The sequence below is a fragment of the Vigna unguiculata genome, chromosome 5 (assembly GCF_004118075.2).
Source record: "Vigna unguiculata cultivar IT97K-499-35 chromosome 5, ASM411807v1, whole genome shotgun sequence".
Lineage (NCBI taxonomy): Eukaryota > Viridiplantae > Streptophyta > Magnoliopsida > Fabales > Fabaceae > Vigna > Vigna unguiculata.
Window position 1 is genome coordinate 3,894,919 of NC_040283.1, and position 27,974 is coordinate 3,922,892.

At 33.9% G+C, this 27,974-nt stretch overlaps 3 protein-coding genes across 6 annotated transcripts; 2 read left to right on the forward strand and 1 right to left on the reverse strand.

Annotated features, from left to right (window-relative positions):
• Positions 1-1,804: 1,804 nt before the first annotated feature.
• LOC114185512 (cationic amino acid transporter 9, chloroplastic) lies at positions 1,805-8,218 on the reverse strand. 2 transcript variants are annotated; one of them, XM_028073269.1, is made up of 9 exons: positions 7,849-8,218; positions 6,103-6,509; positions 5,824-6,000; positions 3,985-4,209; positions 3,725-3,901; positions 3,166-3,393; positions 2,613-2,666; positions 2,398-2,487; positions 1,805-2,283 (listed from the first exon to the last, which is right to left on the reverse strand). In XM_028073269.1, exons 1-9 carry the CDS (start codon positions 8,087-8,089, stop codon positions 2,143-2,145), a joined length of 1,740 nt encoding a protein of 579 aa, XP_027929070.1. In that variant the 5' UTR covers positions 8,090-8,218; the 3' UTR covers positions 1,805-2,142. The 2 variants fall into 2 exon arrangements, with proteins under 2 accessions (XP_027929070.1, XP_027929071.1); XM_028073270.1 differs by lacking the exon at positions 2,613-2,666 and having other exon boundaries at positions 7,849-8,216.
• A 1,937-nt stretch (positions 8,219-10,155) lies between these two features.
• LOC114185958 lies at positions 10,156-12,062 on the forward strand. The gene is made up of 3 exons (XM_028073948.1): positions 10,156-10,844; positions 10,949-11,077; positions 11,667-12,062. The coding sequence occupies exons 1-3, from the start codon at positions 10,239-10,241 to the stop codon at positions 11,808-11,810; spliced, it is 879 nt and encodes a 292-aa protein (XP_027929749.1). The 5' UTR covers positions 10,156-10,238; the 3' UTR covers positions 11,811-12,062.
• Positions 12,063-16,966: 4,904 nt separating this feature from the next.
• LOC114184892 (protein ARABIDILLO 1-like) lies at positions 16,967-27,554 on the forward strand. Of its 3 annotated transcripts, none has more exons than XM_028072276.1 (13): positions 16,967-17,307; positions 17,390-18,990; positions 19,208-19,366; positions 19,461-19,541; positions 19,670-19,801; positions 21,736-21,863; positions 23,217-23,304; positions 23,580-23,674; positions 25,033-25,096; positions 25,826-26,001; positions 26,304-26,525; positions 26,789-26,873; positions 26,967-27,554. In XM_028072276.1, exons 2-13 carry the CDS (start codon positions 17,641-17,643, stop codon positions 27,141-27,143), a joined length of 2,757 nt encoding a protein of 918 aa, XP_027928077.1. In that variant the 5' UTR covers positions 16,967-17,307; positions 17,390-17,640; the 3' UTR covers positions 27,144-27,554. The 3 variants fall into 3 exon arrangements, with proteins under 3 accessions (XP_027928077.1, XP_027928078.1, XP_027928079.1); XM_028072277.1 differs by having other exon boundaries at positions 17,585-18,990; XM_028072278.1 differs by having other exon boundaries at positions 16,967-17,131; positions 17,585-18,990.
• Positions 27,555-27,974: the final 420 nt, after the last annotated feature.

Sequence of the window (27,974 nt, forward strand, 5' to 3'; positions counted from 1 at the left end):
TATGAAAATAGTTGTTTGTAAAGCAAATTTTTACCCTTTAGAATATTTACTTAACATGGATATAGATTTGTATTTTCACTGTAGAAGAAAGATGGAGATGACAAACATTATATGCATGGCTTATATGAAATACAAAAATGTCAGCAGCATATATAGATACAGATGTTCTTATATTTAAGAGTTAGCCTCTGGAATACATTAGTATTTACAAGCAGTTTTGATTTTGTTTTAGTTTGTTTTAAACTGATGGATTAGACAAATAACCATGTGACTTGAATAAGGTTTATCTGTCATCATGGAATAAAGATGAAGATGGGGCAAAGGTAGAAGACCCCTCTTTTCCATTTATGCCAAACAGGCACTTAGAAGATTAGCATATTGTGATGTTGCTGAGTGGAAAAGCTAAGATTCGCCATTACTTATTTATAAAAAGGGAATAATGCATGTTAGTCTCCTAATAACATAAATTGTTAAAGTCTTAACATTATAGAACTAACATACCTTTAAATTTGATGTACCATTTTATTGATATTTCAATTATGAAATAAAAGTAATGCAAAAATGATGTTGGAATTTGTTTAATTTATATGCCCGAATTATTTTTTTTTCGAGTTTTATTGGCAAGCTTTTAATTATAGATTATTATAATTTAAAATATGTTGAATGTAAATGCATTTTTTATAAAATATTATAGCTAAAAATTAAAAGCACTGCTCGACAAAATTTAATCTACCTATATTTCTTCTATAATAGTTCATGAAACGATTTTTTAATTTTTCTAAACCTAAAAACAAACAGAAAATAAAGTTCTCTTAAAATAAATAAAATGGTTTAATAAAAATAGTTTGATACTAGTTTTCAAATCAATAAAATGTCTACGTTAACAAAAGTTCTTTATTCTGTCATACAGGGATAACTAAATTATTTTATGTTAACTAAGATCTGATTTTTAATTGTGTATAGAAAACACAGGTAAGAAGACAACTAAGTTTAGTTTTACACAACACCTTCAGATGTCAGCCGAAAAGAGCTTTAGTACACACAAAATAATATGAAACAGAATTAATACAAATTAATTTTTGTAATGGTATTCTTTTTTGAAAAAGTATAAAATGACAAGGCTAAACATGTCTAAAAGTGATAACTTGACGTACTATTTAGTTTTGTACCTCCATAATTTTCTCTTGAAAAAAGACTACATTATTCTTGTCTAAAACTTTTTTTAGAAGGGAGAAACATGAAACCTCGGAGATTAAAATGTAATCAAGCCTCACAATAAGACATGATAAAATGATTATATATATATATATATATATATATATATATATATATATATTCTTGTATCGTTTAGATTATAAAACTCATAAAATTTCTTATGATTGAGAAAGTAATATATTCACTAACATAAAATATCTTATTATCTCATAATGATTCACGTATGAATTCACTAACATATGAATAGCATGAATTTAGATTTTTTACTGATTTTTTTGTATTATTTCTTTATTGTGTCATCATAATATTGATTACCACTAATTTTAACATTTTAAAATATATTAAAAAATATTTAAAATACGTTTTTACCGTATAAAATCATACCATCTTTTAATTGTGTATAGAAAAAATAAAAAACATAAAAGGGACAGCCTGCTTTGATGATTTCATGCTTTAAAGAAAAAAAAAAAAACTCACCTTCAACTGGCAACTCATAATAGCCTAGGAATATAATATTAAATTCAATTATTACCCTTTTTTCAACGAGGTGTGGCCGGAAAGATGATAGCTCTGAACATAACAGAAGAAATAACATGCGTATGCAAGATTTATTTAAGAACACAGAATGGGTTTTGAAGGGTTCAGAGGGAAACAGCATCACCCTCGGAAAGTATCAACTTGAAGTTAGCACAAGATACACCATGATTTTTCTTTTTTATGAAGTAGTAGAGAAGAGATACATCATCATACATGCTACCTGACCAAATCATATACTATCTAGTAGTAAGTATGGGCAGATAGTAGTTACTCATACAAAATGGACATTCCTAACAGAAGCTACAAATGCTGATTTACTACAACATACATTTTAACGACGCCCTGGTAGGCCAAAAATGGAAATAAATTCTATAATATTGAACAGATAACTCACGGATCTTCTTCCACAGGTGCCTCAATATAGAGATTGTCTTCTGCACTGGGGTTCGCATGATGCTGCCCATATATTGCATAAACACCAATCATGACAATACAAAGAACCACAAATCTCACCCATGCCTCTTCATGTAACTGCCAACAGAAGTTCGTCGTTATGTTGTTTTAATGTACAAATAATCAGCTGAAAAACTTTTCAAATTATGGATTATTTTGGCTGTCTTAAATAAGGAGAGATAATGGGCATACCTGGGCAAATAAGAACATGTTGAAAAATATGCAAATATTTGGCAGAATGGGAACCCCTGGGCAGGAAAACCCTGGTGCGTCTGCGTAAACCTATAAAGAAAAATGACAGAAGAATGGAATTAGTGAAAGAAATTGACATCAAAATCCATCAAGCTCGTCAATTTCAATAATTTTAACATGGTCTGTGATGAAATCCGGGAAGCAGAGTTGTTGACCTTCGGATTGCCTTTCCGTTTGGTGTATTTGACACATACAACCATCAATGTGTTCTTCATTTTGTGGTATGATCCAGGAAAAGAAGGCAACAAACAGTTTCAGATTACTCTCTCCATCTCCATTAATGACGAGACTCAATTAAAAACTCGTGACTTTGATTAGTATTTATACATTGTCCAATAACCAAATCGGAAATTTTACATGTTCATTCATCATACAACAACCTTCAATCCATAGAATATAACTATATATTATTATAAACATATTATGCAACTAAAGCATTTCGACCCAACGCAGCATGCATTTGAGCACTATTTGGATAAATTTCTCAATAAATACTTATATGAAAAGAAAATAAAAAGATGAAGTGAACCCGTAAGTTAAAATTACTCAGCATAAACTAATTATAAAGCTTTCTCATTTTATCTTCTTCAAAATTTGATTTTGACTTTATACAAAACTTAAATCATTTAATCTAATTTTTTTCTCCTCAAATACTTTTAGAGAAATTTATCAAAATAACACTATAATAAAATATAAAATAACCCTCACCTGGCGGAAAATGAGAGCAACAGAAGCACCAACTGCGATAACTATGGTGAGAATCAGAAAAATAAATGAAGCATCATAACGGTACAAGAGCCCAGTAGCAAATCCACAAAGAGCAACGGCAATGAGGCAAATTACACCTTCCCGCTCAGCAGAAGACGATACTTGACTACTTGTCTTATCCTTCCAGCGAAGTACAACAACACATGCTGAGACAACTGAATATCCAGTCTGAACAAAAATAATATATCATGTGAGGAACATTAAGTAAGAATTTTCAATCACCAATCAAACATAGATTATACATTTTGTCAAGGCACATCATGCCATATTATTTCCTAAATGGAAAATATGATGCACACTATCTTAACACATACCAAAACATGGTAAGATTAGATTAATGTATCCAACACCCACTGAACAAGAAATGCCCCACCTTTCCTTAGTCCACGTATTTCATGTCAATCAAAGCAAACGTATATACATACTATATGATGATACAAAATAAGCCAGTTATTTTGTTGGCAAGTCCACTACCAACAGATTAGAAGTCAACTCTTACCAGTGTACCAACGGAAAGAATGTGAGAGAGCACACGCACATCCATCAGCCCACCCAGAACGCTGGCAACCAAGCCAACCCAGATCTGAGAATGAATAGGGGTGTGGCGTGTGGAGTGAACCTTTGCAAATATTGAGGGAAGTAAGCCATCCCTGGCAAGTCCAAGATATAGCCGAGACTGCTCATCAGAAACATTCCATTTATATACATATTAGCACATGTCAGGCACAGCAATCGTGTCATTATTCAGAAGGGATTTACCTGAACATAGAGACCAACAAGGAGTGTTGTTGTAAGTCCCGCAACAGCACCAATGCTAATCAGAACAGAAACAAATTTTAATCCCTTAGATGTAAAAGCTTCAGCCAGAGGAGCATCTTCTCCTAGAAGATTGTATGGAACCATTCCAGTAATAACCAAGCATACTCCAATGTACAATGCAATACATACTAAGAGGCTTCCTATTATGCCAATTGGCAAATCCCGCTGAAATTTCACAAACAGAAAAGATAAATACAAAAGGTCATGGTGAACTAATTTCTGAGAATAGAAAGAAAATAACAAATAAGTGAAAGTGTAAATATAAATTAGCCTAAGTAAATATATTATTGTGAGATAATATAAACTAATATTAACTAATATTCAATCTACAAAACCTAGGAGTTGGGATCCTAACGAGTCTCGAGCCATAAGCCACCCCATATATAAGAGACTTTAACATCACCTCAAACCTAGAACCTTAACCTTGTGTTTGGACGAAGCATTTCAACAATGTTGAGAAATTGAAATGCATTGTATTTGAATTGCTTGCAATTAAATTCCCTTCAATCTCTAAATAATTTGTTTGGATAAAGAAATTAAAATACCTTACATTAATTTCTTATTTGGATAAAATAATTGAATTTCTTGTGAGATAAAATTTCATTTTATCAATATTTATTTTAGGCTTAATTATGTTTTGAGTTCATGATAAATTTGGAAATGGGTCGGTCAAGTTTGTCGGGTCAACAGGTCGGTCGGTCAAGTTTGTCGGGTCAACAGGTCGGTCGGTCGGTCACTAGGCCTGCCCGACACATCTAGGTCGTCAGGCTCGCCCGACACCTCTCGGTCGCCTGGCTCGCCAAATCCGTTGGGCTCGCACGACCCGTTTATAACATGGGGCCAGTCCGGTCTGTTTGGGCCCCTTGATACATCTTGGTCGTCTGGCCTTCCTAGGTGGTGTGGGTTGTCGGGCTTGACCGACCTGTTTGAGTTTTCAACCTCGTCCGACCTATATGTGTTATCAAGTCACCCTGTCTGTTTGGGTCGTCGGGCCCGTCCGACAGTCGTCGGACCTACCAGACCCGTCTGACTCGTCTGGGTTATCGAGCCCGCTTGACCCATCTAGGTTGTCGCGCCCGTCTAGGTAGTCAGGCCCACCTGACCCTTCTTGGTCGTCAAGCCCACCTGACTCGTCTTTTGTCATTGGGCCCGCTTGACCCGTCTGGCTCGTCAGGCATGCTTGACCTGTCTTTTTCGACAGACCCGCCTGACCCGTCTAGGTAGTCGGGCCTGATCGACCCATCTGGGTCGTCGAGCCCGCTCGATCTGTTTGGGTCGTCGGGCCTGCTTGACCCGTTTGTGTCGTCAAGTCAGTCTGATCCGTCTAGATCTTCTGGCCAGCCGAACCTGTCATGGTTGTCGGGTTTGCCGGGTCCGTTTGGGATTGAGTCCAAAGTGTGAGGTTGAGTGAGAAGAATTTCAAATTCCACCTTTTTTTAGAGTATTTGAATTTCTTCTAATTTAGCTAATTGAAATACTTCAAAAAAATGCATGCATTTTAAATGTTTTTTAATGTCTCTACCCAAACAAAGCATTTCTTTACAAAGAATTTCAAATTCTCCAAATAAATGAATCACCCTCTTGAATTGCCTCATCCAAACACATCATAAGGCAATGGGTCACTAAGTCTTTCTTCTTATGTACTAATCATCACATCACTTATCTTCAAAACAGTCTGTATTTTACTTCCAATAAAACTATCATTATCAACAGTTAAATGAGACGAGATATAGCATCTGGAAAATTCATAAACCACGGGAGGAATCTCAAATGAGATACCTGAGGCCTCTTAGCTTCTTCGGCAGAATTGGCAACTGCATCAAAACCAACGTATGCAAAGAAGACTACTGTAGCTCCTGTAAGTATAGATTGTAAACCATTTGGAGCAAAGGGAGACCAGTTGGAAACATCAACCTCAAATGCTCCAGCAAAAATGACAATGATAACAATGATTACCTGCAACAAACAGCAAAAACAACCTGTGATTCTGTATCAGATAAGCCATAATTAACACGCGCTTAATACTGTATTTTGAAAACTTGTAAGATGGAAAGGAACCTTGGTCACTGTCATAATACAATTCATAATTGACGATTCATGAACACCTAGACATAGAACTAAAGTGAGAAGTATTAGCAGAATAGGAGCCAATATGTTGATGGATAACACATCTCCAATGCTTTCACCATGCCCAATCCAATTTGGAATGTTATCTTTGAAAACAGGAAAGAGTTCTAGAATATTTATCAGATAACTTGCTAGGCTTCTCGCTATACTCGCTGCTCCAATGTGATAGTCAAGCATTAATTGTGCAAAAACAAGAAAAGCCGTAAGTTCATTAAAAGCCGTGTATGTATATAGATAAGCTCCTCCAACAACAGCGGGAAAACGAGAAGCTAGTTCAGCATAACAGAGTGCATTTATAACACACGATGCTCCCGCAAGCATAAAACTTATCGTCACTCCTGTATCACAGAAACAAACCTTAATAAGCCACTAGGTTTGGAATAATCTTAACTGGAAAATAACCAGTGCATATCAAGCCTCGCAGCAGATAGTATTTGGGTTCAATTTTCATATATTTGTAAGGATTATCACTACCAGCCAAACAGAAATCCCCATAGACGTCTTTTAAACTAATTATTGCAAAAATCAACAATCTTACAAGACATGCTATTATGATTGAATAATAGTGTAAAAATCCATTAAAGTATCAGATTATACCGGCACTTTCTAATCAAATTCACAGTATTTGACATGTCAGTAATAACTGATTCAAACTTTTGAAACAGTGATATCTCTATTCGATTTCAATAAGATCTGTGTCTCTTCTTAATCTGATATTAAGTTTATATGATGTGTCCTGTTTTGTAATATTTAAAATTTGTGTTATCCTTGTGTGAGTGTAGTACTGCATTCATTTTCCATGTCATTTAAGGTTATTGCTACATGAAGTTCGATACTCTTCAACTCCCATTACCCAGGTACTAGTACCTCCAAGTTCAACAACAAACCTAGCGGATAAAAGAACAAAACGTAAAACTAAGAAACAATAATTGCATTAATGCTTGCTTTTGGAGATTTATTTCGGTAATTTATGTTATTTCCTACACAAAAATACAAGCCGGGTGAAACCTTAATTTTAACTAGAGAAATATACCCAAATTTTCTCCAAAATTAAATAAAAAAAAAGGTTACAAGTAGCAAGGGAATCTTTAATAGCTGACCTTCAACAAAAATCTTAAACATGAGATCTATTATTTACAAGACCTTGACTAGAGGAATATATATCTCCACCACGAAGAATGAGCTCTCCTATAAGAATTCTCAATATCTCGAATGATAAAAAAGTGTCATATTTTACATCCTTTCTTACTAAAAAAATTGATAGTAAGATTTAGAGAAAATTACATAAGATTTAAAGGTGAGATCTAAATTAGAGTAAAAATTTAAATGGAATTTTAAGAAAACTAATGTCCTAAGTTGTATGGGAGCTACAAAAAAAAAAGTAGTTCAAATAAGATCTTGCAATAAAATGCTCTAAAAAGTCTTTTCGGTGCTAAAATTTCGCAAAAATAATTACTTATTAAAGCAATCTAAAACTATTACTAAGTAATTTTTTTTCAGTATTTCAGAGACGAAAATAACTACTATTATTTCATAACCTCCTTTATGCCCGTAATTAATAATTCATTAAACTAATGTAACTTCAGACATTAATTTACTTCTCAAAGACAAAAATGCACTTTAATTATATAAATAAACTTCAACAACGCTTTAGAAGCTAAAACAGTAGAGGTGTACCGGGTCCGGCGTCGCGGGCGACGGTGCCGGTGACGACGAAGATGCCGGCGCCGATGGATGCGCCAATCCCAAGGAGTATGAGGTCGATGACGCCGAGGCGGCGGGAGAGGCCGAGCTCAGTGCTGTCGCGATAGGCCTTCTCCGCCGGCGTCGCTAGGCGCTTCGATCGGCGCGCCGACGACCAGAAATGCGACCAACCTGAGGAGGACGAAGAAGAAGAAGGATGGCTAGCAATTCTCATGGTGAAAACAAGGTCAAACTAGAACACAGGAAAAAAAAAACGTGTCACAGATTCACAGAGATTTTGGATTGAGAGAGAGAAAGAGGGAGAGAGTGATGAAAAATTTGCATACTGATAGAAAAAGAGTGTAGATGGAAGCTGATTCAAAACAAAATTACAATAATAATAAAATTATTATTATCATTATTAATAAATTAAAAAAGGACAAATTGGATATTTTTTTTTCTTATTCAATAATTATCTTTTTTGGGTATATGATGTACACATGTTATATTGGTAAAGACAACACGTGGGTCAATTTGAATGTGGCCTTATTTCAGTCCAATTACATAATTTCACATTTAAATTATAGTTTCCAAGATTATGATACAATATTTAAAAATTTCTCAATAAATAGAAATTTAAACAAAAAAAAACTTTTAAATTGCACGGACTTGATTTCTACGTTATCCAATTTCCCATTCGAATATTTTTATTCAAATATTAATTGGTTTTCGTAACATTGCTAATATTTTTAATATAATTTTATTTGATAAAAACACATTTAGTTTTAATTTATTATTAATTTAAAATCATTTCAATGTGATTCTTTCTCTTGCATCGATTATTTTTAAGATGATCTCATAAAGTTTGTTGTTTGAATGTGTGAGGACAAAGAAACGTGTAAAACAAGAGCCTAATAGCATAATTGTACTATTAAAAAATATCAATCGATTGCAAAATACCCCACAAGCTATTTATAAATTGCAATTGTAATTTAACTTGTATACTCTAAATTTGTTTGACCTCGTCATAAGCTATCTGAAAAGTATCCACATTTTTTTTTTTAAATTTGATCATTGTAATAGGAAAGATAATTTTACAAATTTTAGAAAATGTAAGAACTTGAATTATTTTTATTTTTAAATGTTTAATTGTTTAAGTAATATAATTTGAAGTTGTAGATTTGTTAGTTTAATGCAGCAAGCATTAAATGTAGGAAGTATCACAAAATAACATGTTTATGGGAAAAAAATCTCGTACACAAACAGAAAACGACATAGACAAGAAAAGACAACCCGAAGACTGCAAAAAAAAAATGTGCCTCGCATTCACTAAAAATTTGTTTTACCAAAAAATAATTCCATTTTACTAGCATTCAAACATTCTAACTATTTTGACATTACATAAGAAATAACATTCATTTACATTAAAATAATCTTGATCATTATAGTTGTCAACTTTAATTTAAATATATCATAACAATATCACTTAAAAAACTATAATTGAATCAACCCAATATTGAGTTGATGATATCATAATTTTTGTTGAGTTCAGTGCCGCCGGAGTTTTTTTAGAGGTTTTGACTCTCTCAATATTTATAAATTAATAATATATATATATATATATATACGATATTTTAAGAAATTTTGTATATTCTTTTTCGATACTTCAAAAAATTTACTGAAAATATTGAGTTAAATTAGGTTAATAATACTTAAATAAATCTAAACGGAAAATATCTCAATTAAATTAAGTGAAAAAGATACTATAAGAGTGATATATTATTTCAAAATTTAAATAATAAAAATATTATTATATATATCTTAGATTTTAATTTCATTGATTTCATATTCAAACAAATTATTCTATTTTTTTATAAAAAATAAAATACTATTGAAATACTTTTTATTAAAGGATTAAAAGTTTTAAACTAAAATTGAATCTGGTGGAATCCAGCTTGAACACTTAAAATATAATTGATTCATCAATTAGCAATTATGCAAGATACACAAATACATGTATATGCTTCTGCCTAGAATTATCCATTGTTAAGATTTAGAATTAATGATTATTCTGTAATCATGTTTTCTAGAAATACTCTTCACAATTTTCAGTAATAAAAAAGAATTATTTAATCGTTAATCTGACTTATTAAAAAAATTATATTTATACTAATTATCTGTGTTTAGAAAAGGTGTAATATTAATAAATTGTGTTTACCCTAAAAGCTTAAACAGAACCCGCCAATAGCCGTTAAAATTCAAAATACTCTTCACTCATATATAAAACCGAGAGGCCTTCTCCTTCTTCTTCGTGGCGAGTCCCATTTTCTCATAGCAAAACCAGAGAAAGAAAGGGCCAAATCAGAAAGAAAGAGTTCAAGAAAATGGGTGAAATAAACGTTCATGCTCAGAACGAACCCGTCACCGCAGTTTCTCCACAACCAACGCCAACACAAGCGATGCACGATCACGCTGATTCCACGACAGTGGTTGAGCCCACCGACTTCTTGTCCATGATGCATCACAACAACGGCTGCTGCCACCGTCAACCTCCCTGCTCCGCCGTCAACAACCCCATGAAGCGCCGATCGCCCCCGTCGTGTTCTTTCTCCGGAGAGCCCTCCGCCAAGAAGCTATCCTGTGACCAGGAGGACCTCTCCCATTACGGCTTCTCCGCCGTCCCCATTCCGCTCAACCTCCACTCCCTCGTCAACAAGCGCCGCTCCTTACCCGTCCTCCGCCGCTGCGTTTCCGACCCTTACCGACCTCCGGCTCCGGCGCCTCCCACTCCTGCGGAGAGAGGCTCCTTCCCCGTCCTCCGCCGCTGCGTTTCCGACCCTTACCGCCCTCCGGCTCCGGCGCCTCCCACTCCTGCGGAGAGAGGCTCCGGGCTACCGCCCCTGCCGCCGGGCCTCAGAAGGAGCGTCTCGGATCTCTCCACACCTTCTCCGAGTCTGAACTACGAGGAAACCGCCGCTCCTGAGTCAGTGGTATGGAGGGTTGGGAAATTGAAAGGGAATAAAAAGTTTTGATCTTTAGGGTTTGGAATAATGGATTTGCTTTTTGTTTGTTTGTTTTGTGCGTGTAATTGCAGAAACTGAGAAGGATCAAGGAGCGATTGAAAGAGATGTGGCAATGGTGGCATGAGGTTATGAAGGATGATGAGGAAGAAAATGGAAGGGAAGAAGAGTGTATAGCTGAAGAAGACAAAGTCCTGCCTCAGGTATGTGTATGTATGGATCAAGAATACCAATCATCCTTCAATTCTAACTGTAATAGATTTACCTTGTGTTACCTTTAATTTGTTTGGTTATGTAATTCTACTAAGATACGTAATATAAAAGTTAATTAGAATGTACATGTTGTAAAGTATCTTACATTGTAATCCTATCAGTGAAGAAAAATTGCACATCCACTCCATCGTGGGGGGAATAGGGTTTAGGAAATAACACGATAGAAAAGAAAGGAAAGTGTAGGGAAGAAAAGTGATAAATGAAATGAGATATGTCAGAGAAGTACAGAAAGGGATACAAAGAAAAATAGGTTGGAAATAAGACGGGAAGAAAAAGTAATTACATGTTTGTAATAATCCATTACATATTACTATGAATGGTAACTGTTTTAAAAATCACACTTGAAATGATATTTTCAGGGTTGACACCACACAAATATTTATATTGAAAGAGAACAGAAGTTAGACTCCAAAATATGTAATTATAAAGTTGTCACTTGTTATTATTTTTTGGATATATGGCTTGACTGCTTCTTAGATTAATTTTAATGTTTTATGTTCAATCCATGTGTTTTTGCAGGATGATTTGGGAGGAGGAGATTCTGAAGAAGCAGTTAGTGTTGAGTGGGGTGAACAGTGCCTAAGCCTTGGATTTGCGTGTCCATGTGGGAAAAGCTTCAAGGTTCTCCTCTCGGAAAATAATTGTTACTATAAGTTGGTGTAAGAGAAAAGTAGCGTGTTTGACTCTTGCTCGCTTTTGTTTTTATTATCTTTTAGTTTGGCAAAGCCTTTTTTCTATTTCTCATGTGCGGTGTCTTCCAGTAAATAAAAGAAATGTTATGTACTTTGAACAATGTATATAAAATGTTGTGTACTTTCTCCAAGAAATGGAGGAAAATGTTATATCTTGTCCCATTTACTAGCATGTAACTCAGTACAAAAGTTCATAGAAAATGAATGGCTTGTTGTGCAATAATTTTTTCAGTGGCCTTTGATAAATTTTGTCTACAGTGTCTCTTTGCATGAAATTATGTATGGTTTCAATGCCTATGTGGGGTTAAGCATTGGGACGACATTTCGTTTTTGTAACTGCTATTGGAGGCATGGATTTAGAGAGAATCAAAGGAATGGATTTGGGGAATCTGTTTCCTAGTCTTTTTTTCTAGTGTATATGTATGTTTAGCAGCTACTTAGGTGCTTTACTACAATTGTTTGAGATTCTGAGGTGGTGGTGATCTTTGTGTTAAGAACAAATACGGTTTGTTATGCTAGTTGTGGTCCAGTCTGTGACCAAAAAACAATACCTATCTGATATCTGTTTATCTAGCCGATAAAAAGCACGGCAATTAGAGTCTAGCATGTTGCAATTCAATTTTAGTGACTACTAGGACTTTTCTTTACTACCAGCATAAGAATTAAAATCATTTTTAGAACTGCAATGATTTGAAGTGAAATGAAGAGGGTTACTGTAGTACCTTATAAACATTCAGAACTTTGATGATTGATGTCGTGTCAAACCAAAAATTGTTTTTCAACCTTGTGTGAGATTACATGAGTAGCTGAATCCAGTGTCCCATGTAATTTTTTAACAGCATGAAAACATTGGTTGATAGAATTGATTATTTTACTTACAAGCTAAGAAACTACAAATAAGTCTGAAAGAAAAAATTAATAGATATCAAATAATGGTGTGTGGTAAAAGTGTGTTCCAATAAAGCAACACTGTTAAAGATGATAGTTTCATGTAGGTCAAAGTCAAACAGCCAGAAGGATCTTGCTTCCAGTTGTCTAGTGATAGAGACTTGAGATGAGTAATTAGTAGCAAATTTATTTATCAATTGGGACTAACAGATTACTGTATTAAGAAACAAACTAGTTATGCAAATTACAGATCTGATGCTTTTATATTCATACTCTCTCTTTTTGGGCATGTTCATCCATCATGGTAGCATGTGTTTACTTGCTCCTGTGGTAGAACTGATGCTTGATTGATTTGAGTGTTTGTGTCTACTACATTCCCATTCTTTTTATCTCTCTTACTTTCTCATAAATCATCCTTTACTATAAAGGGTATGGAAGCATTGGAGTCTGAGATGAAACTTCAAATTTTTATATGAAGGAAAAACTCCTTCATAATGCTATGGAAAACAAACATGTGACTATGTACGATATAGCCTTTTTCATCCTGGTGTCCAAATACTGCTTATTAAGTCCTCTTTCATGATTAATTACAAAGTCCTTGAGTATATGGAAAGCACAGGATGAAGAATTTTTCAACGGTTTTTTCAAAGTGAAGTTAACTCAGTTTGCAGGGTGAAAATGTCATGAAATTTAAATATTCAAAATCTGTCCTAATACTTAAAAACGAAGAAGTATATTTTCCACTTCCTAAATGTCTGTCTTTGTTTCTTTATCAAAACAACCATGAACATCCCAAAATAATATTACCACCATTGGGTGCAGAGCAATTGAGTGAACTCAACTCACTTTGACTGTCTCACATCGCTTAAATTACATCAGTTCTAGAGGAGAAAAAATTTATAGGATATCTCTCTTGCTTGAATATCCTATCCGTAATCAATTGACCATTTTTTTTATGGCTCAAACATCAAATAAGCATTTAAGTACGGAGACTTTTGAATCCAACAAGTTGAAAAAATATCATAAACAATTTAAGAGAGTAATTCATTTATTTGAAAATTTTTAATTCTTTCAAAAAATGAAATGCTTGGATGAGAAAATTAAAAGTAAATTGAAATTGGAGAATTTTTTTAAAAAGGTATTTCAAATAACTAAAATAGTAGAATTTAAAATTCACTAAAAAAAGAAGGAAATTGGAATTCCCTAGGTTATGGAATTCCTCAATGGTTAAAACAAAAAAAGTGAATTGGTCCAAAAGGTCAAGTCGGGTCAGACAAAAGGTCGAGACGAGTCGGTTCGGCCCAATGGACGAGACAAGTCGGCCTGGATTAAAAGACGAGATGAGCCGGCTCGAGTTGACCTAGCCGAAGGTGGAGAAGAGATGGCTCAAGCCAAATTTGAGTTGGGTCGGCCTTGACCGCAAGTCAAACTAAGTTGGCTCAGACAGTAAGTCGAGCCTAGTGAGCCTAGGCCAAAGGTCGAAACTAGTCGACCTGAGTTCAAGGTCAAGCCTAGTTGGTTTGACTTGAAGGTCGAGTCGAGTAGGCTCGTGTCCTAGGTCGAGATGAGTCGTGTTGAGCCCTAGGTTGAGCTGAGTCAACTGGGGCCGTAAATCGACAGAGTTGGGCCCAAGCATAAGGTTGAGCTAAATTGGCCTTGGCCAAAGGTCGAGACGTTGTGGCTCTAGACCGTCGGTCTAGGCCGAAAGTTGAGCCTACTCAACTCGTGTTGTTAGTTAAGCTAAGTTAGCCTGAGCCGAAGGTCAAGTCGAGTTGACCCGGGTCGAAGTTCAAGCCAAGGCGTTATGGGCCGAAGGTCCAGACGAGGTGGCTCTGAGCTGAGTCGTCTCTGACTGAAGGTTGAGTTGAGTTGGCCAAGACATAAGGTTTAAACCAATCTACCCTAGTTGAAGGTTGAGTCAAGTCAACTTGGGCCGAATTTGTTCAAATAAGCTAAGGTCGAATTGATTCAAATTGTGTCGATGCCGAATTGATTCAAATTGGCCCATGTCAGACTAGCTGTGGTCGAGTCGGCTCGAATTGACTTGAACCAAAAGTCAAGACGAGTTGTACCGAATTGAAGGTCGAGTTAAGTTAAGTTAGACTCAAAGGTAGAATTGAGTTAAAATAGAAATTAAATTGTCTTATCCAAACAACAAAATTGAAATCTAAGATATTTTAATTACTTCATTCAAACTAATTATTTAAAAAATGAGAGAATTTAATTACAAGTAATTCAAAATATTTCAATTTCCTAAAATTATTTAAATCTTTCATCCAAACAAAAGGGAAATGTTCACTTTATCATTTGAACATCGGAAAGATTATATGAAACAAAATTATAATATTTTGGAAAACTTTCAATATGATTTCAATTGTTTTTTCTTTAAAATATATATTCAGAAGAATATATTGTCAGTACTCTTAATAGAGTGTGATAACTTTGAAAAGAATATTATATTGAAAGCGTTTTATGGTGTTAGATTTATAGCGTGCACAAGTTATGTTTAACTATTTGTTCATTAATTTGAAAATATTAAAATTCAGTTTAAAAAAATATTAATTTTAAAATATTCTTATTAAATAATATTAACGGTTAAAATTCGGTATAACTATCATAATTTATTTATATACATATACATATTGGACATTCATATAAGGGTTAAAAGATTATTTAGTTTGTTTCAATCATCACATGAATAGGAACTTATTACGTTTTCACTTATTTAAATTTTATTCAATAGTGTTACTGGAATAATAAGACTCATCAACATTCGGAAAATAAGATTGACATTCTTCCGTGGGATCCACCATTCATTAAATTGCAAAACATTTATGGTTTATATTATGATCATTGTTTTACATTTTTTTATTATTTTGTTAACTTTTACATTTTTGTTGTTAACATGAGAAAGAGGTAACACATTTTTTTTAACTGCTCAAACTCTGGTTTAATCCAACCAATTAAGAGTAGGGCTACTAGATATAATTAAATGAATTGAGTTGAAATCTAATCTAAACTCAACTCAACCAAACTAATCACTCTCTTAAATATACTTCACAGTAAAATAAAAAGCTTACAAAAAAAATGAACAATTAATATATTTACAAGTGGTATCCTATTTCATATAATTAAGACTAATATAATTGTTTAACATTTTTTAATACATATAAGACATATATAATATAATCTTAGATAAATTTTGAACTACTCAAACGATTAAAATACAGAAGATTCAACAATACCTTTTGTAGAAAAAATGTCAAAAATTAAACTATAAGGGCATGAATTTGGTTATAACAACTAGGTTTGAGTAATACTAAACGAAAACAAGTTATCACTAAAACAACAATTATAATTTATATTACTATATCTGTCCTGTTTGTCTGTCTAATATGGAAGGTGACAATTAATTTTTTCTTTTTCAATATTCAATTGAAATTGAGTTTATATGAGCTAAATTAATTATTAATAATTAATTTAACTTCTAACACTAAATTAAAACAACCATAGAATTTACATGCTTTTAAATAATTACATTTTATTAATGTAATGTTCAGTTAAGTATAAGTTTGATTCTGTCTAGTATTTTAAAGCAACAACCCTAGAGTGCCAAAGCCAATCTTGTTGTAATTTGAAGTGGATGGCATTTATAATTTTTTTTTTTCAAATATCATATCAAATCTATTTAATATGTATAGGCTCATCTTTAAATTTGAATTAAGAAAATTATATTTTTTTTTAAAAAAAGTCTCATACTTTGAAGACATTGATTTTCATAATGTAATACTTTTAGAAATTATGTTTGGCTATGTTGTCATGGAGGTGGTGTGCAACTGATGTGACATTTGAAGTACACTGAACTAACTATAGTGTTGAGATTAATGTAACAGTTAAAGTTCATTGCCACAATGAACTACTTAAGAATCTAATCCACCATAACTACATGGAGAATAATAAAGTTTAGTGAAATTAATAGACATGGCTGTCATAATATTAACATAAGTTAACATATTATACAATTGCAAGAAAGTACAAGAATAAAACATGTAAGAGAAATTAAGATATAGAAACAGTTTTAAGTATCCTAATACATATTTTAAATCATTACATTATAATTTGAGAAGATCAATAATGATGTCTAAGAATAAGAAATAATATGATATTATTTTATTTATGATGCAAATGGATGAAATTATTTATGAAAGAAGGGATATAAAAGATGGTGATTTTGTGAGTTGTAGTTTCACAGCATTGTTGTTCTCCTTCCTTCCCCTCCCATCCTTCGTCCCTCCTCCCTTTTCCCCAATGCTGGAATTCTATTGTATTCTCTCACATTTTCCTCTTATTTAACCTAATCAACCGTCTCTTTTTCTTTATCATTTTCTTCCTTCGACCTCTCATGTAAGACAACCTTTCTCATCCTTTGAATTTCCCTTTGAATTATCTATCTTTCTCTCCGCACCCCATTCAACAAACTTAATTCTTTACTCCCTTTTCTTTGATGGGTTTCATTGAAAATTCTATTGAATGCATCTGATTTCTGTATTCAACAAAGACCAAATACCCTGAGTCCACAGGTTTGAGAAAATAATAACATTTTATTATTCTATTTTTTGTGCTCTTACCTGTATTTGAATTTTGGGTTTTATCCGTTTTTAGGCATCTGGGGTGGGTTGTGTTGTGTTGTGGAGTTTCAGGTCTGTTTGTTATCTTGTTTTTGATGTGTTAACTTTGGTTGAAGACTAGGGTTTTTTGGGGGTGGAGGGGTGATTGTGTCTTGGAGGTTGGTGTTATCTTTTTCAATGGTTTTTGGATTTGTGTGCCTGAAGATGTTGTATTGGTGAATTCTTGCAGTGGTTTGGGGATTTGGGGTTTGAAGTTTGAAGTTTTTTGTGTGATTTTGTTGAGAAATGAATCGTAGAGTGAGGAGGAAGGTGGCAAGGAAAAGTAAAGGGAATGTGGTGCAATCTAGTTCCCCTGAAGTTCAGGAGGAGGTTTTGCATTTGGAACCCCAAGGAGTTGTTGATTGGAACTGCTTGCCTGATGACACAGTAATTCAGCTGTTGTCTTGTCTGAGTTACCGAGATCGAGCTAGCTTGTCGTCAACTTGTAAGACATGGAGGTCTCTTGGTAGCTCCCCGTGTCTGTGGACTTCTCTGGATCTTCGTTCGCACAGGTTTGATGCTGACATGGCTTCATCACTTGCTCCTAGGTGTGTGCATCTACAGAAGCTCAGGTTTCGGGGAGAGGAATCTGCTAATGCAATAATTCATCTTCGAGCTAAGAACTTGCGTGAATTGAGCGGTGACTATTGCAGGAAGATTAGTGATGCAACTCTTTCAGTGATTGTAGCTCGGCATGAGTCACTTGAGAGCCTTCAGCTTGGACCAGATTTTTGTGAGAGAATAAGTAGTGATGCTATAAAAGCAATAGCTCATTGCTGTCCTAACTTGAATAAGCTTAGACTCTCGGGTATCAGGGATGTAAATGCTGATGCTATTAATGCTTTGGCTAAGTATTGTCCAAAGTTGACTGACATTGGGTTCATTGACTGTCTGAATGTTGACGAGGTTGCACTGGGAAATGTGTTATCAGTTCGTTTCCTTTCTGTGGCGGGGACTTCAAGTATGAAGTGGGGTGTGGTTTCCCATCTTTGGCATAAACTTCCTTACTTGATTGGGTTAGATGTTTCAAGAACTGATATTGGACCATCTGCTGTTTTCAGACTGCTTTCCTTAACACAGAATTTGAGGGTTTTGATTGCTCTGAATTGTCCTATCCTTGAAGAAGACACTAGCTTTTCTGCTAGTAAATATAAAAACAAGTTATTAGTTTCCCTTCGTACTGATATTTTTAAAGGACTGGCTTCTTTATTTTTTGATAATACAAAGAGAGGAAAAAATGTGTTTTTGGACTGGAGGACCTCAAAGAATAATGATAAGGATCTTAATGAAATTATACCCTGGCTTGAGTGGATGCTATCTCACACACTTTTGCGTTCTGCTGAGAGTCCTCAGCAGGGTCTTGATAATTTCTGGGTTGAACAAGGTGGAGCACTTTTACTTAGTCTAATGCAGAGTTCTCAGGAGGATGTTCAAGAGAGGGCAGCCACAGGACTTGCCACTTTTGTTGTAATTGATGACGAAAATGCTAGCATAGATTGTGGAAGGGCTGAAGCAGTTATGCGAGATGGAGGCATACGCCTCCTACTTGGCCTGGCAAAATCTTGGAGGGAAGGGCTTCAATCCGAGGCGGCTAAGGTACTCTTTCTACCCCTTTTTTTAAATACGGTCTATCTGATAATTTGTAGTCATTTTTTACCTGATCTATTGTGAGAAAAATTAATGTTTACATTTTGTTGAGGTGGTCTTGATATTTTGTGTGTTTAAGATGCATTTTTCACTATAAATCTGAGCTAAGAACAATCTAACATGATCAATGTGGATTTATTTCTCTAAATTTTCAAAATTTCTGCAGGCCATTGCAAATTTGTCTGTCAATGCCAATGTGGCCAAAGCTGTTGCAGAAGAAGGTGGGATTCAGATTCTTGCTGGTTTGGCCAGGTCTATGAACAAGCTGGTGGCTGAAGAGGCTGCTGGAGGATTATGGAATCTCTCTGTTGGAGAGGAGCACAAGGTTGGAATTTGGATATTGTATGTTATTTAGTTTTCATTTGTTGATATTTAATGCTTAAAGTTTAAATTATAAACTTAAAAGCCTTCCATCATAGGGTGCTATTGCTGAAGCTGGTGGAATACAAGCTTTAGTGGATCTTATATTCAAGTGGTCCTCTAGTGGAGATGGAGTTTTAGTAAGTTCTCTGGTTTTATGTTATGAGCTTCTTAAGTTACTTTTACTATATTACTTCTTATATCCAGTAATGTTGCTGTTTTATAATATGTATTGCAGTTGGTTGATTAGATAGTCTTAATTTTTCAGGAACGGGCGGCTGGTGCATTGGCTAATTTGGCAGCTGATGACAAGTGTAGTACAGAGGTTGCGCTGGCAGGAGGTGTACATGCTCTGGTGATGCTTGCACGTAAGTGCAAATTTGAGGGTGTGCAAGAGCAGGTAGCACCGCCTTTTAGTATTTGGGTACCATCCAATTCAATTACTAAAATCTTTGAAGCTGTTTTTATTTCATTGATAATACCTGCCAATTCAATATTGGAACCCATCGTAGATATTTAAAAAATGCTTTTATGATTGTGTACATGATTGGGAATTCTTAGAATTTGGGCTTAATTTAATTCCATAAAATTAGTTTGTAAGGGGAAGATTATCCAAACTTTATAAACTCTATTTAATTCATATATCTAGTTGATGCAAGGCTAAACACCATCCTTGAACCTGAAATTAAGGCGGGCTAGGAGTGACCATGATTAAGGCGGCTTTCCAACAATAATTGTTATTTACTTTTTGCTCCTGAAAAGGTGTGGGGGTGGGGCTATGAAATTGTGTTGTCGGTGGTATTATTTGATTTTTTTACCTACAAGTCCTTAGTTTGGAAGTTGGAAGGCTTAGCAATGGCTAAATCCTTTTGACATTGATGGTGCCATCACACTACAAGGTTGTTTACTTGAATCTAGAATTTCAGTCTGATTCTAGGTTCCTTGAATTTCTGGACTTATATTCTCTATCTTTTCTCAGTGTTAACTTTTGGTGCCATGGCAGTCATGGCAGATTTTTTACCTACTGCCATAGGCAATTTGTGAAGGGAGGCTCACAATGGCAGCGCCATAGGCTACAATGGTATGTTTGTATGGCAGAACTTTTGCCTTCTGCCATCTTCCATTAATAACAAGATTGCCAAAAATCTAGAGTTTATGCAAACTAGTGAAAGGTTTGTAAGTTTGATCCATAGACTTGAATCGTGAACTCTTACCAATTTACTTCATATAAAAAATTATTAAAATAACTGTAATAACTTTGAACTTTTTACTTCCATAATGCAAAATATTTAACCTCAACGATAAAGTAACAGTCAAGTAGTTAATTGCTATTAAATAAGTTCAAACAACACTAAATAGAATATAAGTTCATACAAAACAGGTTCCTTATATGATAATATTTAATAGCTAAACGAAGAGAAATATCTGCAAATTGTATAGAGAGAATGGAGCTTCAAGAAATTTGCAAACCACAAGACTGTAGGGAGAAGATAGCTGCCACTTGCTTGAACCTTCTGTGCAAAGAACAAATAGCGAATAGAGAAGGGATGCAGTGTGAGTCAAGATGGGCATTGTCATCAGCAGCGAGATGGGCAGCATGACGAGAAGAGTAGCTCTGTCACCAACAGCAAAGAGAAACAACACATTGATGAATTGTGGAGAACCCTAATCGTGGGTCTTCCCTTTTCTTCCATTTTTGCATGCCAAAATGACACAAAGGAGAATCATTTACAGTTAAAAAACGGCAGTTGAACTCTCTAAGTTGGGGGTTTGGCTGTGTTCACCTGAGTTTATGATCCCACCGAGCCCACTCTAAAAAACAAACCTACAAATGAGTTAACATGAAACGGGTTGTGGATTTGTGAACTTGTACATTTTTATGAGTTAAAACTCGAGTTTGATAACCATGATTGAGAACAATGGTGCATCTTTCCTATTCTGGATAAGTACCCTTATAAGTGGAACAAGAATCATGGATCTATTTCCATATGTAGTTTTCTGCTAAAAGTTATACCTCACAGAGGTATGTAATTTATTTGTATATATCGAGAGAAAAAGAATAGTTCGATGTCATTTCTGGTTTTGATGGTGTTGTAGTCTACAATGTCTTATTTTTGTCAATGGTTGTTTACTAGTGCCTCATGGTTGCAAATGCTTTATATAATTTCGTATGAATTCTTCATGTTTACATTAAATACAGATGCATGAACATTGTTTAACTTATATAGTGATTCTTCAGAATGTGTTATATGTTTTTTCAAATCTTTTACTTTCCATGGAGGGATGCAAGTGCACTGGTGTGGGGTTATTAAAATAACTACTGTTAAATATCAGGCTGCTCGTGCATTGGCTAACTTAGCTGCTCATGGAGATAGTAACAGTAACAATGCTGCCGTTGGACAAGAAGCAGGTGCTCTTGAGGCTCTTGTTCAACTTACTCGTTCTCCCCACGAGGGTGTCAGGTAATGTTTAACTGCTCTTTGCATGTGTGTAATATTGTACCTGTGTATTGCTTTTAGGTATGTTTTTGATAAAAGAAAATAGGGATTAGGTGGAAGAGGGGAAATATAGATGGAGGGAACCCAAGTGAATATATTTGTATGAGATAAGACTCTGAATAATTGTGAAACAAAACACTGACTTAACACGTGTATTTTAATAAATTATTTATATCAACGCAACTGCTAAAGTTTACTACAAATAAACTCACTACGTTGTGACATAGGGGGGCCATGGCCCCCCAAATTTTTTATATTTATATTATTTATTATATAATTTTAAATATATTTTTTAAAAATTTAATATTTTTAATATATTTTATATATTTAATATTCTAAAAAAAATTATATATCAATACATAAAAAAGTTTTTTTATTGTCCATATTTATTTTTCAATTTGACCTTTTAAATATTTTTTAAATAAAAATAATTGTTTTCTTAATATTATTTTTTAAGTGATCATTTATTTAATTTAACCATCTTTTTATTTAATTATTTTTTAAAATTTAATCACTACAAATGAAAATTAATTATAATAAAATTATAAAAATTACTTTTATTTAATTTTATAATTATAATTATAACGATAACAATAATTATAATTTTATTATTTTTTATTACCATACAAAAATAAATACAATGTTTTTACTACTTTATAGAAAAAATTTGGGATTACTTTTTTGGTTTTTATTTTAATTCAAAAATATCAAGTTAGTCCTCTAATTTTTTTTAGTTCCAGTTTGGTTCCGAATTTTGAAAGAATGAAGCAATTTGGTCTTTTTTTGTTAAATTTCTTGGATTGGATCAATGTTTTTCCATAAAAATTGTAGTTGTGAATAATGATTTTTTTTGTTAATGTAATTGACATAATACCAGTGTCAATTTTGATGAAAAATTCTTGCTTCGCTTCAAGAAATTTAATAAAAAGGATTAAATTGCATCAATTTTTAAAAGATCGAGGTCAATTTGAGACTAAAAAAACTAGAGAACCAATATGACATTTTTGGACGAAAAAATGGACCAAAAGAGTATTTCAATCAAAATTTTGGCACCCCAAAATATTGGCTGAAGATCTGCCAACCAATACTAATCTTAGAAGCTGTAACTACGGACTTCACAAACAATGATCTGAACTGCAATATGATAAAAGAAAATGGCCATTGCTTGTAGAAATTGGTTTCATAAACCATTTATACAACAGTTTAAGCTTGTGGGATAATTGATTTACAATTGATGTCTTTTCTCTTTAGCCTGTGATCTTGTACCTTGAAAAATATTATTGCAGTAACTTTGCTTTGACCCTGATATTTATACAGGCAAGAGGCTGCTGGTGCACTTTGGAATTTGTCATTTGATGATAGAAATCGAGAAGCCATTGCCGCATCTGGTGGAGTTCAGGCCTTGGTAAGTTCTTACCAGGTTAAGCTATTACTTTTAAATAGAAAAAGTTGTAGCATTAAATAGAAATAGAAAGATACAAGGGATGATAAGAAACATTCCCGAAGAAAATGCAAATCGGTGACAGAAAATAAGGGAGAAACCTGCACTTTAAAACCACTGTTAAATTTAGAGAGGGGGAGGCAGAGGAATATATAGGGTGAGAGAGACTGGGAGATAGAATGGAATTGGTTGACTGAAAAGTTTAGTGTGTTTATGTTTTGACATTATGGTTTCTATAGGTTGCTCTTGCCCAAGCTTGTGCTAATGCCTCCCCTGGACTTCAAGAGAGGGCTGCTGGAGCTCTGTGGGGATTGTCAGTCTCGGAAGCTAATAGGTACTTCTAAGAGTTCTGTTTGTGTTTTATCTCCCTGAATCTTGATTCTTAAGACTTGTTTGGAATTCGTCATATATGAGAGATAGTGTCGGGGTACAAACTTTTGTCTACTTAAAAATCATATTTTTCTTTTTAATAACTTTTTTTTTTCCGATTTTTCGTCCCCATTGCCATTAGTTGTGTCTTTCTTCTCTTTCTTTCCTTTTATTTTTGTTGGTTATTAACCCTCTCTAATTACAATTAGTTTTGTGCTGATCTTTCTTATACTTGGCCTTTGAAATAAAGTCTTCTGATTTTGGGTCCCCTTTTTTTTTTCTTCTTATTTTTCCTTTATAATCATTGTTAAATATTAAGATATTAATAATACAATAAATACTAGGTAAATATCTAAACAATTGTATTTTAGTGAGCTCGTTTTATGTATTGGTTACTTAAGTTGTTTTTTTTCTTTTCTAAATTTTAAATTGGACTATTTTTAGTAGAGGATCCTACAGTCTCAAGATTTAAAAATTTTCATTTCTTGATCTTAGGTAGGATCTCAGATTTTGACAATCTTTGATTTTGACAATTGTCACACTTAGGAACAATAGATTTGTGGCACTAGACAAAGTTAACGATGAGATATTGATTGGAGAGAATAGAATAGAAAAAGAAAGAGAAGAAAGATGAGTTTCGAGAGTCTTGTGTAGTGAAACGAAAAACCTCAATTCATGAATGACGCGAATGACGGAAGGGATGATTTCTCTTGTTGTATATTTAGTGATTTGTACAATTACTTATATGCACAAAATCTAAATCCATCCATGAAGTTTATGGATTATGATCAAGCTATCTTATAGGAAACTGAATATTATGATCAAATTGCAAGAAACTAAATTAAAATAAGGAAACGAGAAACTTAATTAATCATGCGATTTAAGCCACAATTTGTGAGATGTGTTGCAAAACCAAGGTCTTTATCAAATCCCCTGAGGTTTTAAAATTAGTTCATTATATATGCTCCAACTTCATGTAGTGTTGGATATGTAATTTGCATGTGTATTCATCACATCAGACTCTGTGGTGTAAATGTACCCTCTTAGCTGCATCCTAGATAGTTTCCAACCTACTTTGTTAAAAGCAAACAACGAATTAGAGGACCTGTTCTGGTTTTTCACTAATAAAATAAATGATTTTAGTTCAATGTGCCCTTTCTATGTTTTTAATCCTTGTAATGCAAGATTTTTAACTTTCTGTTTCTTTTCTTTGACTAATATATGGTTTTGAGCTTGGTTAAAAAAGTTGTCATTATAAAATTTCATTATCTTTCTGTATCAGATTATGCCTGTATTCATTAATGTTGGTTTTTGTTTGCGTAGTGTTGCCATTGGACGAGAAGGAGGTGTTGCACCTCTGATTGCACTTGCACGGTCTGAAGCAGAGGTAATTTATTCCCTTTATGTTTGATGTTTACGCCTATGTTTATAAATCAATGCTAGACGAGTAAATAGCAATTCCAAAAAAGTATCCCATTTTGGTGGATCAACTCGTTCCTAGTTGGTGGTGTTATTATTTTAGTCTTTTAATTAAGTTGCTTTACAGTAGCTGTTTGCAATTATATTGGTCGGGTTCCGTAAGCCTTTTTCTCTTTTGGGTTTAGTTTTTCGTATAAATTCATACTGCATATGTTATGTAGGTTAAGTAGGTGGTTAAACAGAACAACTAATATTTGTTGCTAGCTACTAGGATGCTTTGTTTTTTAATAGTGACTTTTCTAGGTTATGATATGATAATTTTTTTACTTTAGTTATTGTTGCCGTGAGCTAACAATCCCAATGGGCTTAAGCTATCAAGTGAAGACACATGAATATCACATTCCCTCTCAAGCAAGAGTTGTTAGGGCATGAAGTGCGTATAATTCACAGGCCTATCATGTGTTGAATTGAACATTTTACTAAAGGAATATCTGGTCTTCTTGTTTTCAAGCTTTCATTATTTGTATCTTAGCCTCTTGTGGGAGATACTTTGTCTTGTATACTATGTGAATTTTGGCTCCTTCATACTTTGCCCACAAGTATTTACATGCCTTTTTGTCTCTATTTTTTTTACATCTTTATCTATATTTATATATGTAAAATTCTGATTAAATTCAAAATCACCTTCCACTTTCAGGATGTTCATGAAACTGCTGCAGGGGCACTATGGAATCTTGCTTTCAATGCTAGTAATGCTCTACGAATAGTAGAGGAAGGTGGAGTATCTGCACTTGTTGATCTCTGTTCTTCATCGGTATCAAAAATGGCACGCTTCATGGCTGCATTGGCATTGGCTTACATGTTTGACGGGAGGTAATTAATTTGATTAAAATCGGCTATGTCCCTGTTACTCTTTCTTTTTGTTTCTTAGAATGCTTGTTTTTTATATTTGGTTAATGTCCCATATTGAAGTTTGTTCATTCGTATTATTTGAAGACATGGTGGATCTTTGGTTTATTTTGTTTCTGTTATAATTTGATCTGTTCTGTATTTATAGTGTGAATATATGAAAAAAATGAAAATGACTTTACTGTAAAATAATTGCTTAACCAATGAAACTTGGTATGAGAGATCATTTTATGCGTAACATTTGAGCATCATGACATGTTTTGCAGAATGGATGAATATGCTCTCGTAGGCACTCCATCTGAAAGTACTTCTAAGAGTGTGAGCTTGGATGGAGCCAGAAGGATGGCTTTGAAACACATTGAAGCTTTTGTTCTTATGTTCTCTGATCCACAAGCATTTGCAGCTGCTGCTGCATCATCTGCCCCTGCTGCATTAACACAGGTTACTGAAGGTGCACGTATTCCAGAAGCAGGACATCTAAGATGCAGGTTTCCTTTCCTCCTTATACCTTGTAAAAGTTGCTCTTTTCAGTATTGTTGTACCTTACTACCACATGTATGGTCTTGTTTTCTGATGATAGAAAGTCATTGTCAGTTGCTTGCTTCTCCTGTATTCTTTGTTTTGGCATCAAAATTTGATGTTGCAATAGTGCATGTAATTTTAATTTTTTAACACTTTTCTTTTCAGCTATATATATTTAGTATGAGCATATATAGGTAATTTGACCAATTTTTCTTTTCTTGTTTCTCAGTGGTGCTGAAATTGGAAGATTCATAGCTATGCTACGAAATTCATCATCTATACTCAAGGCTTGTGCAGCATTTGCACTTCTCCAGGTAACTACAGCAAAGTAGCAGCATAGGCTTTTTTTTTTTATCCAATTCCAGTTTGAACTCTGACGTTGTTATGTGTTGATCTTTCAATTACAGTTTACAATTCCTGGTGGACGACATGCCATGCACCACGCTAACCTGATGCAGAACTTGGGAGCACCCCGAGTTCTGCGTGGTGCGGCTGCAGCAGCAACCGCACCACTTGAAGCAAAAATCTTTGCCCGAATTGTTCTTCGGAATCTTGAGCATCACCAGATAGAGCATACAGTGTAGATCAGTTCATTTGTTGTTTACAGTCCTCTTTCTCAAATCATTTTGGACTGCACAGTGTCATAAGAACACTTCAAGGTGAGCGTGATGCATGTGATGTGAAGCAAGTTATACATTAACTGGTTCTCATTTTTCATCATCTTTGGAACTGCTTAGAAACAAAAACAGTTCTTGTTTTCAGATGTATTTCTTCCCTTGTATCAATCTTTTCATATCAAGGCTGCAACAGATAGGCACACTGACATAAATTTCACTGCCTTGATGTTTTTTTTTTTTTTTTTTTTGTATTATTCTTAAGCATTCTGTATAATTAAACTTTTAGAGCTATTTTAGAGAGACTTGTTAGAGTTTCAATTCGCTTCAGTTACCACCTTGAAATATATAGAATCTCAGTGAAATACATTTATGATATCATTTCCTCCTTCATTTGCAACATATTATGTTAGTCTATAGAGTTGTTAAATAAGAAGTTTTAGAGTAGGTCTTTCACTTGCACCTTAGTGAGACCAATGTTTACTTTTGTTTTTTTAGAAATGAATTTTCTATTTTGACTCATGAAAATATTGTATTTGGTTTTTATTTTCTTAAAAGCATATATTTTTCATATATAAAACACAGGAACAGAGTTAGTTTGTGGAAAATGTTTCTTATCAAAAGTGGGATGATCATCATTTCCTAAAATGTTTACATAGAATGATTAAAATTAGATTATGAATGTGTTTGGGAAAAATAGCAGAAGTAATAAACTACTTTATCCGATTAAGATTATTTGATAAGTTGAAAAAAATGAAAAGTGATTTATAGAGGTAAGTTTTGCTATATAATAAAAGTTAT